The 18,627-nt window shown below is 40.6% G+C and overlaps 2 protein-coding genes across 2 annotated transcripts; both read left to right on the forward strand.

Moving 5' to 3' along the window:
* Nucleotides 1–2,261: 2,261 nt before the first annotated feature.
* On the forward strand, nucleotides 2,262–5,833 carry LOC116710423 (uncharacterized). The gene is made up of 4 exons (XM_032549444.1): nucleotides 2,262–2,650; nucleotides 5,170–5,347; nucleotides 5,422–5,508; nucleotides 5,609–5,833. Exons 1-4 carry the CDS (start codon nucleotides 2,262–2,264, stop codon nucleotides 5,831–5,833), a joined length of 879 nt encoding a protein of 292 aa, XP_032405335.1.
* A 3,020-nt stretch (nucleotides 5,834–8,853) lies between these two features.
* LOC116710424 (kinetochore protein Nuf2-like) lies at nucleotides 8,854–10,763 on the forward strand (the record flags this gene model as incomplete). The annotated part of the gene is made up of 6 exons (XM_032549445.1): nucleotides 8,854–8,952; nucleotides 9,041–9,103; nucleotides 9,190–9,327; nucleotides 9,775–9,915; nucleotides 10,332–10,507; nucleotides 10,589–10,763. Coding segments are annotated over 6 exons (762 nt in total), but the record flags the coding sequence as incomplete, so codon positions are not given.
* Between the last annotated feature and the right edge of the window lie 7,864 nt (nucleotides 10,764–18,627).

The raw sequence follows: 18,627 nt of genomic DNA on the forward strand, positions 1-18,627 counted from the left end.
GAGCAGTAAAATCGACCAGGAGCTGGTGGATAAAGAAGGTTTGTGGACAGAAGCCCCATCGCTTCCTACGAAGAGGAGTTTTCTTCTCACACACATGTTTGTTCTTCCAATTAATAACTGACAGATTAATCATATTAATGCAAAACTTTTCACATTATAACTATGAACTTCAGTATGCTCTATTTTAGTGCATAATTTAGCATAATGTTTCACATCTTTTGGAAATAAAAATGATTTCCGATTGTTTTCAGCTCCCTCACTGCAAAAACACTAAACCTCACCACGTAGTTTTGGTCCAGTTTATTATGCAAACATCTTAGTACATTTAAGATAAGATACAACTAAATTATGAGTAACTTTTCAGGAAGATATAGGAGCTTGTTTTACGTCAGTGATTCCTTAATATTGATGGAAAAAATACTAGATTATTTCACTTATAACTGGGGAAGAATGTTTTGTTTTAAGTATCATATTCTGTGAATGGAACTAATAATTCTTCAGCAATTTTAAGGAATTATTTACTTAAACAAGCTTCTATATCTTGCTGAAAAGTTTAGTCATTTTTGTCTTATTTTAAGTGTACTAAAATATTTTCACTAGAAACTGGACAAAAAGAAAAAAAAAACTTGGTAAAGTGTTGTCTTCAAAATTCAACTTTACTGATCCCAAAGGGAAATTAAATGTTGTTGTGAGTCATATAGATTTGGTTAATGATAACATTACCCAAACCACGAATTTCAGTAATTACATTCAAACTAATCAAACTCAATTTCTCAGAAAATAATCCTAAATAATAACTAATTAAAATGGATTTTAAACACAGAAATAGTCTAATTATGGTAAGGCTGAACAATATTACAATATCATGAAATAAGTGTCTTATATCTGTATCAATAATGTTTTTGTTAGTTTTTCTGTTTTCAATATTTGGAATACATTCTTGTTTTATCCATAGTTTTCACATCACAATGCTTTTTAATTTCTTTTTTTTATTTCTAAGCAATTATGAGGAATGGAGGTGAAACCAGAAACTGCTGCTGCGCAAGTGACTCAACAGGCTGTTGCTAGGTAACCAAAGAGCGAGAACATTATTTGATTCCACCAACCTTGCTTAGCTAGAGAGAGGTTGAGTTGGCATCAGCTGGGTCAACAGGCCCGCCCGTTTCCCCTTTTTCTGTTTTCGGACACAATGTTTCCTTTTGACCTGTGGTCCTCGCACCCTGCTGTGCCAGTCCATTGTCTCCCAAGTGTGGATTTCAGCCTTGGTGACATATTACCAGCCGAACTGTCTCCAATAGCCATCAGCTAAGCCGAGCAGCGTTCAGCCGTAAAGTTTGTTTTTATTCAAACTTCAGCAGTTTTCTAGTTGTTCTGCTGAGGCAGTGACATCAATGTGTGACATCACGCAAATTGATGTCACAAAGAGCGATGCACACTTTGTGGAGCTAGAGGGCATCACAGAGCTGCACGCTTGAATTCTACGGTCATAACCATTGAAGAAGAGAGACAGAGAGCACGTAGTAGTATCCTAACAAGAGATTGAAAATGAAAGCTTTTCGAGATAAAGAGGCAAATCCTAACACACAAGTAAAGAAAATCATTGAGAAGTTTTTGGATTTGTCCAGAGAAACGGGATCAACAATGAGTCGCAGCAGTAAGACATCATCTTGTGATTCTGGAAAGGAAAAAGTACAACAGACATTAGCTGAAGAGACACAGAAGCTCCATGGAATATTGAAAGAAGTTGGCATGATGTCCATTGTAAAACAGTCTCTGATTGAAAGAAATGAGGAGCTGAAGATGCAAGTTCTGAACATAGAACAAGCTGCATTTGGAAAAGACAATCTGCTTCAAGACAAAGACGAGGAATTAAACAAACTGTTGCACGTAAACAAAACGTTAAAGGAGAACAACACCACCCTGGAGCAGAATACCACTGCCTTGGAGAACAAAAGCACCTCCCTGAAGCAGAGAATCAATGCCCTGGAGAAGGAAAAAAACACCCTGGAGCAGGAAAAAACTGCCCTAGGGCAGAAAAGCACCGCTCTTCAGCAGAGAAACAATGTCCTGGAGAAAGAAAAAATACGCTGGAGCAGGAAAAAACTGCCCTAGGGCAGAAAAGCACCGCTCTGGAACAGAGAATCAACACCCTGGAGAAAGAAAAAAGTACCCTGGAGAAGGAAAAAACTGCTCTAGGGAATAAAAGCACCGCTCTGGAACATATAAACCATGCCCTGGAAAGGGAAAGAAATACCCTGGAGATGGAAAACACCATTTTCAACGAGATAAACACCGTCTTGGAGCAGGAAAGAGCCTCCTTGGAGGAGAAAAGCAACTTCTTGGAACAGATAAACACCGGCCTGACGCTGAGAAGCACCTCTCTGGAGCAGAAATGTTCTATCTTGGAGAATATAAACACCGCCTTGGAGCAGGAAAACGAGATCCTGGAGCAGAAAAATACTGACTTGAAGAATATGAACACCGACCTGCAGCTTAAACTGGAGCAGCTGAACCAGCAGCCACCTGAACAGAAAATCAGCGAAAACATCAAATCAGTTTCAGATCAGCTACAGAAGCAGCCTATATTCAGACGTGTCATCACTGGCGTTTCCAATACCTTCCTGAAAATGTACCAAACAGGTACTCTCAGGTACTGGGTTGACACTTGGTACTGCTAAATAAAGAAGTGTGATGAGGGCTCCAAGCTTCATGCTTGAGTATCTGTGGCAGAAAGACTAGAGGACAACAGAACTACCGTGTCAGGGGAGCTTGACACTTGGGGACTTATGGCGGAAAAGCTTAACGCTTGAAAGATGTTGACAGGAGAGCTTGAGGCCCGCAGGACTGCGGTGCCATGGGAACTTGAGGCCATCGAACACAGGTCTCCTTCGTCACCAGACAATTCCTTTGTCGCCAGGTCATCAGACCCTTATTTATCTTATGAACTCTAGTTTTGCTTTTATTTTAGTTAGGCGTCAGATGAGGAGCTTGGTCTGCTGACCCCAAGCTCCTCCCGGCCTGCCTCCAGGGCTTCGTATCAAGTCCTGTTGGTCTCCAGGCTGACCTCCAGGGCTTCGTATCAAGTCCTGTTGGTCTCCAGGCTGACCTCCAGGGCTTCGTAGCGAGTCCTGTTGGTCTCCAGGCTGACCTCCAGGGCTTCGTATCAAGTCCTGTTGGTCTCCAGGCTGACCTCCAGGGCTTCGTACCGAGTCCTGTTGGTCTCCGGGCTGACCTCCAGGGCTTCGTACCGAGTCTTGTTGGTCTCCTGGCTGACCTCCAGGGCTTCGTAGCGAGTCCTGTTGGTCTCCGGGCTGACCTCCAGGGCTTCGTAGCGAGTCCTGTTGGTCTCCGGGCTGACCTCCAGGGCTTCGTACCGAGTCCTGTTGGTCTCCGGGCTGACCTCCAGGGCTTCGTACCGAGTCTTGTTGGTCTCCTGGCTGACCTCCAGGACTTCGTACCGAGTCTTGTTGGTCTCCGGGCTGACCTCCAGGGCTTCGTACCGAGTCTTGTTGGTCTCCTGGCTGACCTCCAGGGCTTCGTAGCGAGTCCTGTTGGTCTCCTGGCTGACCTCCAGGGCTTCGTACCGAGTCTTGTTGGTCTCCGGGCTGACCTCCAGGGCTTCGTAGAGGGTCCCATCGGCCTCCAGGTTCGTATTTGGTTTATGTATGTTGTATAATGGTTCATAAATTACATTTTGAAAACTATGTTTGATATTTATCCTTACAGGACTTTAATATAAGGTAGCTATGGAAAGATAGTTTAAATCCCAAAGCCCCTTACCTTTGTGAAATGAAGAGCAAATGTTTCCAAAGCAACAGTTAAAGAGTTGCTGGTAAATTAATTTATTACCATGTTATAGAGTGGGAACGGATTATATCAGGTGGCTAAAGTATTTGGTTCTCCTCCTTTAACTTTGGCAAATAATTTCTGGCAGCTGAAATATCGATTCTCTCCTCTCCTCCCCCATAACTTGGGGAAATAAAGAGCAACTGTTTCCAAATTCTCAAAAAATATTATGTGTGAAAGCATGTAATATAAATTTCCTTAATCCAGTAATCTGTCATATTTTACATTAGAACAGGATTTACCAGGAAGTCTACACTCTCATCTTTTCAGGAAGTCTTAATTTTTGTGCCCTGCTATCAGCAGCTTCCATCCTCTATCAGCAACGAACAATTAGAAATACACACTTCGTGTTGGAAAACTGTGTTTGGTGACTGACTTTTATTTGTCAGACTTAAGTGACAAAAGTTGGAAAAAGAGCGATTCTCTTGGCGTTTAAAATAACAACACAAAACAGCGTAAGAAGACCTCGTTTATTTATTTATTTTACAATTTTGTTATAGCTTCTTTTTAAAACAACAGCTGCCGATTAAACTGAATGTTACAACCTTGACATGATTATATGAGTTGTTTCAGTTGTGTATGAGTTATAGGAGTTGTCTTCAATTTCTCGGCCCGAGAAGGAGAAGGATCAGGCCTGGAAAGCTCTGAAGGAGAGAGAAAACATTCTCAAGCTATTAGATGGAGAAAAAGAAGCAATGTTTGGTTTTTCTTCTTTCTTTAACCCACATCTCATCCTGTCCTTACAGACTCAGACAGGAGAAACTGCCCTGTAGTGTAAACATTTATGTGACATAGTTTTAATAGTGTGTAAAATCAGCCATCTGACTCTCAGCCTTGAGTAACTTTTTACTCAAATGATCTGAAAATGATGGTCAGATCATTTTCAGATCTGACCATCTGAAAATGATCAGATCCGCCTCTCTGGCTGCAATGCGCGCTCCCGACACAGGGGGCGCGGATTTTCACAGGGTAACAGAATTTCAGCACGGATCGTGCAGTGACGACACTGCGGACATAGAAATGAAGACGTAGATGTGCCTCTAACCCTGAAAGCTTTACGTCAGTATCGCCCCCTTTGTGTCGGGTGGACGCAGCTCCCCGCGGTCCGGACCGACGCAGCTAAACACCAGCTGACCAAATCCAGCTGCTTCCTGGAGCTTTATTGTAAGAAAATAAAATAATTTTATGATTGAAAATTTTGTATTGAAATTTTCTTAATTTCTATGGAAGCCCGTTTCCGTCACTCTGTTAAAAAAAATAAATGATCTCATTATGATATAGTATCTCAAAATAATGAGTTACTATCTCATTATAATGAGACAGTGTTGTGGTGAACCTGGTTGAGACCAGCACGGCCCCCAGTGGGATGGAACTGGTCAGCTCCTATCAGACCAACAGAGTGGGGGACCCCCATGGACCCCCACTCTGTTGGGGGTCCATGGGGTCCCCAACAGAGTGGGCAAGTGCATGTCACAATGCACTTGCCGAGCAAGTGCAGAAGGTGAGGCATGTTTTATCAAGTTGTCTAGCTCACAAGAGCGTTTTCCCTCCTGAAGTGACGTGGATGTTTCTCAGGGGGACGACTTTGTCAAAGCCAACGCTTGCAACAAACTGACAGTAATCGCTGACCAGATCAGGTACCTGCAGGAGCAGGCCAAAAAGGTATGACCGTCGATTCACAAAACGGTTGTGTTTAGGTTCAGACGGGTCACGTTCACCCGTCGGATGGCGCGTGGCATTGATCGCCGTTTGACGACCGCAGGTTTTAGAAGAAGCAAAGAGAGACGCTGACCTCCACCATGCTGCCTGTAATATTGTGAAAAAGCCAGGCAACATGTACTACTTGTACCAGCGGCCGTCTGGACAGAAATACTTCTCCATCATCTCCCCTAAGGTTGGTTCCATGAAACGTGAACTTCGAGTTCTGTCACCTTCATTCATTTTTATGCATTATCTAACACAGTGGTTGGCAAACTTTTTTCAGTGATGTACCCCCTTAAAAATATATTTTTAGTCAAGTACCCCCTGACACAGGCAAAACATTTTTGGAATAAAAAAGAGGTACAGAGATCGTGGACGTAAATCCCATTAAAACATACTTTTCCATGTACGTTCTGTACTTCGTCGGCTCTGGTTTTGCCTTATTTTTCACTTTATCTGTACTTTCAGCAGCATTGCTGCTACGCTTTAGCTACATCTCCATAGTTACAGTGTAATCATGATAACGACAGGTCGTTGACGAGTGCCCTGGGTCAAACTAACTTGGTGGGGGGGTCAGTTTTATTTTAAAGGATATTGAAACTAAATACTGAATATAAAATTCAGTGCATGAACACACATTTATATTTTATCATACTTTTTACAAAATAATTTTTCCCAAGACTTATTATGAGGAGCCTACTGATTTTTTAAAGATATTTTGAAAAGCTTCACGTACCCCCTGCAGTACCTCCACGTACCCCCAGGGGTACGCGTACCCCCATTTGAGAACCACTGTCATATCAACAGGACAATAGACAGGGGATGCAAATATTGGCTGGCTCAGAAATTAAAATGCATCCCCCCTACATTAATAGACTAGACAGTAAAGGATGATATAAAATGTTCTATATAACGGGCTTCTGCTTTGTAATGCTTTAAGCTATTATGGTGTTAAAAGAAAAATCGGGGGAATTTCAAACCATCTGCGGAGAACATTTTCATCAGACACTGAAAAACCTTCGACTCATACAGTCTGTCTCAATAAAGGTGTAAAAACCGTATTTATTTCAAATAATCTGCGAAATAAAAACCCACCGAAGTTTCGTCTTCGGTCATATTTCAGAAATAATAACGCCTCGAATCAGAAACGAGGTAAAAAAAAAAAAGAAACTTTTTTTCTTCGCCGTTAGGCACTTTTAACAGCAAACCAAACGTGACGTTTCGGTGAGGATCAACCTTCTTCAGGCCGTTTGCTGTTCCAACTGAGGAACTCAGTGCAACAACAACTATTTATAAACAAAAACTCCAAACTTCGAATTTACAAAGTATTTACAGTCAGCCGGGCTCTGATTGGCCCTTAGGATTCATATTGTAACGTCATCTGTATCCATGAGGGAGGATGAGGATGATGATGTCATCATTCTGGGGAGGACAGAGCTGCAGACACACACTCTTCTGTTTCTGAATCTGTTGTGGGTAAAATGTGTTTTTCCTCTAAACCCTCCACTAGAAACAAAAATATAAGATCCTTATTTCAGAAGAACATTGCTACTACACCTTATGTGACCCACTACTGGAGACAGTTTTTGTTTCTGATATCAAATGGTCAACGGTTTGGACTCTCCCCTCCAAATACATCATTAGGAACAAACCTTGTGATGTGTGCTTCAAACTTCTCCACTGGTGCTACCCTGCAAAACAAAACCTGCACCAGGATATAGACCGTAGCTGCTCTTTCTGTAATTTGGACAATGAGACAATAGTCCACTTATTCTGGAGGTGACCCTTCGCTGTCTCATTCTGGAAAGACGTTGTTTATTATATTCAATCTCATATTCTCAATAGTTTTTCACTTTTATACACAGATGTACTTTTTGGTTTCTACAATGTCTGTCCTGCTAATAACAATCATTTTTATGTAATTAATCTATTGTTAATTCTAGTTAAATTTCATATTCATAAATGCAAATTTTCTGGCAAAAAGCCTCTATTTGATCTGTTTTTATCTGAATTACAACACTATGCAGGGTCTATATGGACCTCTACCAATCCCAGGGCTGTGGGGAATCTGGAAGCCCTGAAGTTCGTTGGTTGTATTCCCTGAAGCGATGCCTTGTGTTTGTTTCTGTTTTGGCTCCTTGTGTTACGCTTTCTGTTGTTTTTTTTCCCTTGTATCCCCTGGCACTTTGTTTTTCTCGTTTTCCCCTTTTTTATACATTGTATTAACATTTTGATGCAATAAATAAAAAATAAAAAAACTCCAGTAGCAGCACGGGTCAGCACGACGTTGGATTTCCATATTGGATTTAACATTGCATTTCTTTCATAGCTTTTCTGATACATTGGTTGGACAGTCAAAATGTCGCCATTTAAAACTGATTTTTTTTAACAATATCCCAAATTAAACAAATACTTATCTTGGCTCTGGATTGGCTAAACACAGTCAGAAAATACAGGAGTTCTTCCACGACACCAGCAACACCAGAAGTATGTGGCAAGGCATAAAGGCGATCACAGATTACAATCCATCCTCCCCCCCAGTGGGTGAAGTTGATGCTGACTTTCTAAATGGACTCAATAACTTCGTTGGGAGGTTCGAGGCACTGAACAGTACTCCGGCAAAGAAAACTGTTCCCCACCAGGAAGAGGAGGCACTCTGCCTGGACACAGCCGATGTGTTGAAGACTCTGAAAAGAGTCAACCCACGGAAGGCCCCAGGCCCCGACAACATACCTGGGCGGGTGTTCAGGGAATGCGCAGGTTCAGCTGGCTGGTGTCCTAACAGACATTTTTAACACCTCACTGGACCAAGCCAAACTGGACCAAGCCACAGTGCCAGCCTGTCTCAACACTGCCTCCATCATTCCGGTGCCAAAGAAACCTCAAGTCACCTCTTTCAACGATTACCGGCCTGTGGCACTGACTCCCATCATGATGAAGTGCTTTGAAAGGCTGGTAAAAGAACACATCGTCTCCAGACTCCCCTCCACATTCGACCCGTTCCAGTTTGCCTACCGCCGAAACCGCTCCACTGAGGACGCCATCTCCTCCGCCCTACCTGAGCCTGGCTCACCTGGAGGAGAAGAACACTCATGTGCGGATGTTGTTCCTGGACTTCAGCTCAGCGTTCAACACAATCATCCCACAGCATCTGGCAGGAAAACTGGGACACCTGGGCTTCAGCACCCCCCTGCGAAACTGGCTGCTAGACTTCCTCACCGACAGATCTCAGTCAGTCCGGATCGGACAACACACCTCCGATGTCATCGGGGTCAGTGCGACGTGTTCTCATCCGTCTCTTCCTGACCCAGGACCGTCCCACCAGAGCAGCAGGCCGAGGCAGATGAGCTGGCTGCCGCTCTCTCTGAGCTGCAGGCCACCACCGTGCATGAATACCAGGAAGTGGTAGGCGCCGACACGGACACACACGGTCAAAGTTGTGGTGTGTAATGGTGTGTTCAGTTAAAGTCTGACACTGTCGTTTTCCTTTCAGAACGTCAAAAACGAAAACATTGCAGAGTGGAAAACCAAAATAGCAGAGAAGACGCAGAAGCTGGTATGTGATCCAGACTCGTATGTCTAAGCTCGCCGAGTCTCTGCTGTGTCTATAAACGTGTACATGTGTGTCTATTTGTGTTTCAGTCCCAAGTGAAGGTGGACGTCAGTAACCTGAAAGAGGACATCACCAAACTCAAGTCTCAGATCGTGGAGTCTCCAGAGGAACTGAAGAGCCAGAAGGAGAAGATGAAGGAAGCTGCGAAGAAAATCAAGAACTCCATAGTAAGTAGGAAAATGTTTGGTCTGCAGATGTAACTCGATCTTTCCTGCGTTGCGCTAGTTACTAGGATTAAACCGTCTGTTATATAAAAGTATATAACAATCTAAGGTCAACTCTATAAATCTATAAACTGGATGTATTTGGGTGAAAAATAACCAACTTCTGTAGGACAACATTACAAAAGGTTTGGGCCTAAGAGCACAAATGACTGGACAAAACCATGGCACAGATGAAGAAAAGATAAAGACGGGGAGCGCCTGATCTTAATGTCACATCATAGCAGTTTCTGAAGTGTTTAGTCAAGCATAAGAACAATCTGAGTAACAGAAGACATTTTGTGTAATTAGAATAACATAGAAATACAACCCTGTTACACAATAGAGCCAATATGTTGGGATTTCTCGCACACCCGTTTAATTTTTTAAATTTTTAATTTTTTTTACTTTAAGGCAGAAACAGACGAGTATGTGGTGGAGATGCAGAACAGGGTGCAGAGCGTGGCCCACGCTGAGGCCGAGCTCCAGCAGATGAACAGCCTGCTGCAGGACCTGGAGAGCAGCATGAACAACACCAGGCTGCGTCAGGAAGAGGTACGCTCCACTCTTACATCCACCTGGGTGTCGGGTTTCAAACCCCTAAGCTTCCATCTTTTTCAGAGACGATCCATCTGACTGAGCTATCGTTCGGTGTTTAGATGTTCGAAGCTAGAAGAGACATGCCTGCAGCCAGAAGACGATTCTACAAAATAAACGCCACACGTTTCCTATTTTTATTTGTAAAAACATTTTTCCATTCACATAACAGTTATTCAGTCACTTGTGTTGCTCTGCTGGGTGAAACCCCAACAAAACGGTTTGTGGTTGTGGTATGACAAAATATGAACAGAACAGCTGTCAGAGTGGGGAAATGTGACCTAATGTTCACTGTAGAACGCACACAGTAGAAGTTGGTAAAGGGAAAACAATATTTAAAGTTTTTTTTTGTTTCTAATGTTGCATGTTAACAGTACCAGGAGCTGTTGATTCAAAGCGAGAAGATGCAAAAGGAGCTGAAAAGTCTGTGCAGCGAGGAGGTCCAGCTGAAGCGGGCTCTGGGCATGAAGCTGGATAAGGAGTGCAAACAGAACATCCGCAGGCAGAAGAAGAGAGAGACGAAGGAACAGCATGTCCAGGAAGTGCTGGGGTACCGACTCAAACGTCTCGACCCGTAGAGTTAACCTGAGCAATGCGTTCGTTTGGCAACCTAACACCAGCTGTTCTCCAGGCAGTGCAACCAAATCCACCAGAAACGCGAGGAGATGGCGGATAAGATCCAAGCGATCATCGGAGAGACCCGTCAGCTGAAGGCCAAGATCAAGAGCCTGAGAGACGTCTGCAGCAAAGAGACGGAGAAGGCCCAGGTACGTTGATGATAGGGGTGCCTCTGACGTTTAAGGGCGAAAGCTTTGCGGGGCTCTAGAGGTAGGTAATTTTAAAGACACACGTGAAAGTGTGACGTCTAAAACAAAGTTTTGACATTAAAGCATTTCTATCAACAGGACTGAAGTAAGGAAGAGAGAACATCCAGAAACATTCAAAGAAAAGAAATCCGAAAGCCTACACTGTAAAAAAAACGGCCTCATTTTACGGTAAAAAACTGGCAGCTGAGTTGCCAGAAGTTTACCGTCTTTATACGGTAAAAGTCTGGCAACCAAAACTGCCATTTTTTTTACCGTATTTCTAAAATACGGTAAAATTCTGGCAACCAAAGCTGCCAGTTTTTTACCGTATTTCTAAAATACGGTAAAATTCTGGCAACCACAGCTGCCAGTTTTTTACCGTATTTGCTAAATGCAGGATTTCACCGTATTTTTGAAATACGGTAAAATTCTGGCAACCACAGCTGCCAGTTTTTCACCGTATGTTGTAAATGCAGGATTTTACCGTATTTTTAATATACGGTAAAATTCTGGCAACCACAGCTGCCAGTTTTTTACCGTATGTTGTAAATGCAGGATTCTACCGTATTTTTAAAATACGGTAAAATACCGTACTTCCTAAAATATTTTAAAAAAAATAAAATGTGGTTTTGCCGTAGTAAATACGGTCATGCTGACTGAGGCATAATATCTACATGAGTGAAAAACACATCCAGACTGTATGATATATTGACATTTTATTGTAAACCCTCCCCCCCAAAAAAAACTTATGGTAAATTACTGGTCTCTGTTCCTACCAGAATTTTACCATACAAATTATAGTACAACAACCAAGGAAGTGTAACTTGTCAAGCATTTCTATACAGAAAGTTATAAAGAAAATAATTTCTAATTAAACAAAAATACAGATTACGAGTAATCCACTTAAAGAAACAATTTCTATTAAAAAGTCAAGTTAAAAAAAGAACTGATTCTATTTTATGTCCAGTTTCCTCACGGTATTACTGAGATCTGGAAAACAAAAACAAAACAAACAGTATGTGTCCACATAAGAGATAACATATTGTAGAAGACAAAATGGTGATAAAAGGATTCTTGTTCTGGGTTGAGAGTCACAAGTCGCTGAGATCAGACGTTGCTCAGGATGGTTGTAGTCTTCCCAGTCACAGGTTGAAATTGAGACTCGCATGTTGTCAATCGGGTGTTTCCTCTCTGCTGGAAAACAAAAAGAAAAAGTTAGAAAGATGCACTACATGAACATCTTATTCGCTTAAATGTTTGTTTCACCTTTGTTGACTTGCATATGGACACAGGTACTTCAACCAGGTGGTGTGATCATTTCTGACTGAAAATTCAGTAGTTAAACCTTTGTTTGTTGTCAACAGGTGTGATCCTCTGGTCTGCAACCAGACAAAATACACAAACTAAAAACAAATATAACTGTTTTAGGCAATTTATGAAATAGATACTCACCATTTATCTGAGTCTCATGAAGGCCAATAGGTTGTCTTCAACCATTTATGTAAGTTACATTTCCTGCAAGCTAGCAGAAACAAAGCTGTAAATGTGAACACTTTTCATACAGGCAAACAAATTGATACAGCTGAGACAATTTATGCTAGGTTAGTTTTTCTCAGTCACTTTTGGTGCATTTCTCGAGTCATTGTTGGCATTTACAAAACAGTAAGCGCATTTCTCAAAACAATTTGTAGAAACAGGAAAAATAGCATTTGTTTGCTTTCAAAATCCTTAGTTCAGCTCTTAAAATCCTGTCTGTTAACATATCAGTGACTCAAAATAATAAGTTATAGTCTCTCTATGTACAGATAAGACAGTCAAATCGATTAGTCATGAGAAGAGACTACAAAAGGATCATTTACGCCAGTGTTTCTCAACCCTGGTCCTCAACGCCCCCCTGCTCTGCATGTTTTAGATGTGCCTCTACTCCAGAACAGCTGATTCAAATGATTGGATGACAATCAAGTACTGCAGAAGCTTGTTAATCATCCAGAGATACAATTCAGGTGTGTGGCAGAAGGGAAATACCTAAACCTGCAGGACAGGGTGACGCTGAAGACCAGGATTGAGAAACACTGATTTACGCTTTTGCTATAATTTATTCATGGACCATGCCATGGTGATTCAGAAAGAAAAAGACAGAAATGCAGAGAACAAAAAAAGTAGAAAAGGAGCCACAGGACAATCTCCTCAAGGAAAACTGTACAGTGCTGTAGAAATTACATTACATTTTAATTTCCATAGTCACTTTGTTCCTTAACTCCACTGAGGAATCTTTTTTCCTCAGTGGGGTTAAGGAATGAACAGTAGGGTGGGAGGACCTCCATCAGCATCATGTTGTGGGTCTCAGCCATGTCCTGATGTTGGACTGATGGAAACTGGCAGATGTCCTCAGCCTCTTCTGACTCTTCTTCTGCTTTCCTCCCAACTATTTCCTCCTCAGCCTCACTCCTCTTCTTCTCTCTGGCTGTTCACTCTGCCCAGATACTTGTTCATCAGTTCTCAGACATGTAACATTGTGTTGTGTTCTGACTATATAGAGCATAATGTTGCCAACTGATGGTTCACAAGATGCACCTCCAATCTGTTTCAGAAAACTGGTTGATCGTTGGTTGAGCTAATGGTTCATACACTGACCTGTTAGAGAAACTCAGGACTCACTTGGGAGCAATTTACCAATTCAGGACAGATTTAGAAAATAATAGAATATAAATTAATTAATATATGATTCACATTATGACAACTTTAAGACTTATGCATGTTAAGACTTACACAATGAACTGATGCTATTTTGGAAGTTGAGAATTCAACACAGACACGTTGTTGTCCTGTTGTCCTCATTTTCTGTATACACCCTTTATCCTCCGGGTCAAAATGACCCGTCTTCAATAAACCCCCAATATAAGCAGCTTAATTGAATTTTAAACACCAAATTCTATCTTGTATATTGTCACTCACCACAAAATGTGTGAATACTTGACTTTTCCCTCTCCACTTGAATTTCTATAGCTTAAGAAAAAAAATGTGCAAAATGAGTTTCGAATGCATTTTTATTCATCACAGTGACTAATTTTCTTTTACTTTTCTCCAGTGAACAAGAGGATGTACAATACAAAAATATGAAAAAATAACATAACCCATTCAACTAATTGGCACATGTAGGGCAGTATGCAAGTGCACAGCCTTTGCAGATATATTTCTTACACCTGCAGCACACAGTATGTGTTTTACAGTCTGAGGGCAGAACTGACATCTCTTCCTCTTACTTGGCTTAGCTGAGGAAGTGGCTGTGGTAGATGGATCCTCAGGTTGATCAGGAGCTGCTGCACTCTGAATAGCTTTCACAACTGCTGCTGAGGCTTCTGTGTGGGGGACATGCTTCCTTCTTTCAATGAGTGGAGTTACAAGTGCCTTTCCTAGCTGCTCCAGGAACACCCTCTTCTTGTTGTGCTTATGAGACATCCAGGTTGGGTTGATCTCTATCCAAATCACAAAGGCATTGTAGGAGGACACATCAATGATGTTGTGGAAGATGACCAGGGGCCAGCGGGCAGTCATTCTTCTGCAGCTATATGCTCCAATCACCTTATCTAGGTTGTCCACACCTCCTTTGTTTCGGTTTTATTCCAGGATGATGATTGGCTTCCTGTCCTCACGGTCACTAATGTCGCCGTCTTTGTGCAGTGTGCTCAGAAGAACTACATTCTTGTTTTTCTTTGGGAGGTAGGAAACTAGAGTGGTGGTGGGTGTGAAGGCAAACTTTGAGGAGAAGACCTCTCTCTCCTTTGACCCAAGCAGTGCAGGTGGGAGCTCAGGCTTGTTCTTTTGAACTGTACCAACCATGGTGATCTTCCTCTTCAGGAGCTGCTGTCCGAGTTCATAAGAGTTGAAGAAATTGTCACATGTCACATTGTGACCCCTCAGTCCCTCTGTCACATCAAGCACAACTCGCAACCCCTGGTTCTTCTCTGGGCATCCACTGGTTGACTTCCCAGTATAGACTTGCATTTTCCAAGCATAGCTTGATTCAGAAGCCACCCATGACTTGATCCCATATTTTGCTGGCTTGCTGGGCATATACTGCCGGAAAGGACAACAACCTTTGGACAAAAGACATTAGCATCAGTGATTAGTATCAGTGTCACAGAAAACAGTCAAAGAAATCAATAGTGAAAATCACTTTTATTACAAATATGAAAACAGATTACCTCTAAATGGAACCAGTTGCTCATCCACTGTTACATCAGGCTCTGGATTGTAGAGGTAGGGCAACCGCTCCACCCACTTGTCCCATACCTCTCTTATGGCTGCAAGTTTGTCTGTCATACGTCTTGCTGGTCTTGATTCACGGTCATCAAATCGCATCAGTCTTGAGTAGGTGTGAAAGAGTTTGACTGGCATTGTGGCTCGGAAAATTGGCCTTCCACTCTCTGCTCACTTCTGCTACTGATTGATCTGAGACACAACTAAAACTTTGTAACATTTTATGGTTTGTAAATAACTCTGTGACCTTGATTTCAACTCCATTTGCCTCACGGGTCATTTTGACCTGAAGACCATCTTTGTACCTTTTTTTGTACAGCTTACATGGAAATGAGAATAAAAGCAACACTGAACTTTTTCTATTGTCTGGGCCAATCTAGGAAAAGTCTTAAATCTCAAGTTAAAAAAATTACATTTAGGGGATTTTTTGGGGGGGGGGGGGTTTAACACAGTGGCGGGTCATTTTGACCCGAGGACAACAGGAGGGTTAACATATTTTGATCAAGACGATAAAAGCAAATTACAATTATAAAAGCATAGAAGTGTACATAACCAGCTACATGATGTACAAAAGCAAAACTTGCAAAACTAATTGTTTGATGTGCAGAAGTGACACAGTAATTTGAAGATTGAACAGGTAGTTTTAAGAATTTCAATTCTGTTCTGAGAGATGCACCCAAACTGAGAAAAGCTGTAAAATATTAATATTTAAATTCTCTTATCTTCAAATCCTTCAACTGTCATGGACCCAGTGACTTTAGTGCAAGTATTTTGGGTGTGAGAGTCAAGAGGTCAAAGGAAAATATTAAATAATATCTCTGATGCCAAGCTTTATACTTCTAAGTATTACCAAATATTGAAACAAAAGCTAACATGTTCTTCAGAGATTTAACTTGCATGCATGAACATTTCACACTCAAAGTAATTCAAATTAATTATTGAACCAAACTTGGAAAAAGTTGCTTCTGCCATTAACAATAACTTTAAGCACATGTAGTCTGAAGTAGACCAGAAATATAATCTATGCAGCCGTTCCTACAGAAACATTAATGGAAGTGTTGCATCTGTGAAGATTAAATGTTCCATATAGTAAAAATATCTAGCTGCAGTGCATGTACATAACCAGCATGGCTCAGAAACTACACATTTCTTTGTCAGTTGGTTAAAGTTAGCTAACTTCAGTTGAAACCGTGAAAGGGACTCACCTGTGATGTGTTGCCCTTCTCCTCCTGAACGTGCAAAAATAGCAGAAATTTGATTTCAAAGACAGTAGCAGCATCTTGACAAGGACCAGGCCTACTGGGCTCTCAGCACCCTAGTTAGCAACCTTAGTTAGCACAGTGACTTTACTGTGTTGAGTTCAGGACACCACTACAGGAACAGAGTTAAAAGAATCTTGCTGCTGATGCTGAAGGATCAAGCAGCAATGCAAACTAGATAATTATTGGTTTACCAATGACAATAACAGTCTCCATTTACTGTAAACCCTACTATTTATCCACAATAACAAATGAAAAAATCTCTAGACCAGGGGGTCCCCAAACTACGGCCTTGCGTTCATTTTGGTCTGCAATGCCTGGATCTGGCCAGCCTCCTTCATACCCAGAGAGCATTCAGTGTATTTTTTCATTATTATTGTATTTCTGGTTTGTGGAATTTTCTCTTCAACCACCAGGGGGCTCTTGAGCAGATGTTTTGTTAAACTAACTTTCCCTCAATATATACTTAGTCAGTCCCCGTCACCGTTTCACTCACGGTTTTTTTTTCCATTTCCATTCTGGGTAAAAAAAATCTATCCTAAAAGCGACCCCGCGAATGTGTCGTAGGACGGAAGAACAATAAAAAATAAAAAAAAGCATCAACACACTAAAAAAACACCCAAAAAACCACGAAGAAAAAAAAAAAAAAAAAAAAAAAAAAACAAAAAAAAAAAAAAAAAAAAAAAAAAAAAAAAAAAAAAAAAAAAAAAAAAAAAAAAAAAAAAAAAAAAAAAAAAAAAAAAAAAAAAAAAAAAAAAAAAAAAAAAAAAAAAAAAAAAAAAAAAAAAAAAAAAAAAAAAAAAAAAAAAAAAAAAAAAAAAAAAAAAAAAAAAAAAAAAAAAAAAAAAAAAAAAAAAAAAAAAAAAAAAAAAAAAAAAAAAAAAAAAAAAAAAAAAAAAAAAAAAAAAAAAAAAAAAAAAAAAAAAAAAAAAAAAAAAAAAAAAAAAAAAAAAAAAAAAAAAAAAAAAAAAAAAAAAAAAAAAAAAAAAAAAAAAAAAAAAAAAAAAAACAAAAAAAAACCAAAAACCAAACAAAACAAACAAAAAAAAACCACCCACAACCCCACCCACTACCCCCCACAAACCACCCCCAAACCCCCCCCCCCCCCCCCGTCGACAGTTTCAAAGACAGAAAACAGCCCCCCCACCCCCCCCCACCCCCCCGACAATAATTTTCAATGTATCTTTCTCCACAAACTAAGACCGGCCCCCGCGCAGAGAAAGGAACAGCTATTGGCCCTCGCCAGGAAGGAAAAAAGGTTTGGGGGACCCCTGCTCTAGACTATTTCTCTACTAATAGCACAATATTTAAAACCAAGTGTGGGATTTGTGAAACTTCAATGATGGGTGACTTTACAACTTGTATGATTTTGGATAACACTAGAATTGTTCTTTATTGAAGTTTCACAAATCAGATAAAGGTTTTACAAATCCCACACTTGGTTCTAAATATTCTGATATGAGTTGAGAATAATCTAGTCCAGATTTGAAGAGTCTAGGTGTTGTAGTTTTTTAGCTAGAGTAAATTAAAGATGCTGATTGCAGTGAAAAATTAGGTGGAATTGCCCTTTAGCCATTTCCCAAATTGGAAGCAGCAATTGGAAACCAACTTCAAGCTTCATTCAAGCAAGAGGGGCTAACATACAGTTCTCTTAATGTTAATGATCAAATGCTCTCATAAATGATGGTGGCGTTGGCTGTAGGAGTTTGCTTTGCAATCGGTGGATCGCCAGATCGATGCCTGGTCTACTGCTGAGATTTCAGTTTGGTGTATTAAAGGCATTATTAAAAAAGAAACCAAAATATCACACCAGCATTCTGTTCTTTGTAAAAAATTATGTTGCAGTCTTGTTTACGCTTTTACATTTGTAGATCTAAACATCAGCAAAATTTGTAATTTTGGCTGATTGCTACTGTTAAGTTTAGGGTAATTAACTGCTGGCAATATTACAATTTTTTAAGAACTTTACAATTACTTATATTTTTACACTATATTTCTGTATTTTCTACATTCGTGACTGTCACAATTATTTAGGATATAGTGTTATTCAGTTATGATAATGCCATGTATTTTCTACGGCAGTATAATGCTGTGAATATTCTGGTCAGTAACTGCTGGCATTTTACAATTTTTTACCGTAAATTTACTGACTTTCTTTGCAGTTTCGACTTACCGGTAGTTCCATGTAATTTCTACGGTAATGCAATGTTTTTGGATACGACGGTCAAAAACTGTTGGTTTTTTACAGTTTTTTTACCGTAAATTTACTGACTTTCTTTGCAGTTTCGACTTACGGTAGTTCCATGTAATTTCTACGGTAATGCAATGTTTTGGATACGACGGTC

Source organism: Xiphophorus hellerii, chromosome 20, assembly GCF_003331165.1.
Source record: "Xiphophorus hellerii strain 12219 chromosome 20, Xiphophorus_hellerii-4.1, whole genome shotgun sequence".
Taxonomy (NCBI): domain Eukaryota; kingdom Metazoa; phylum Chordata; class Actinopteri; order Cyprinodontiformes; family Poeciliidae; genus Xiphophorus; species Xiphophorus hellerii.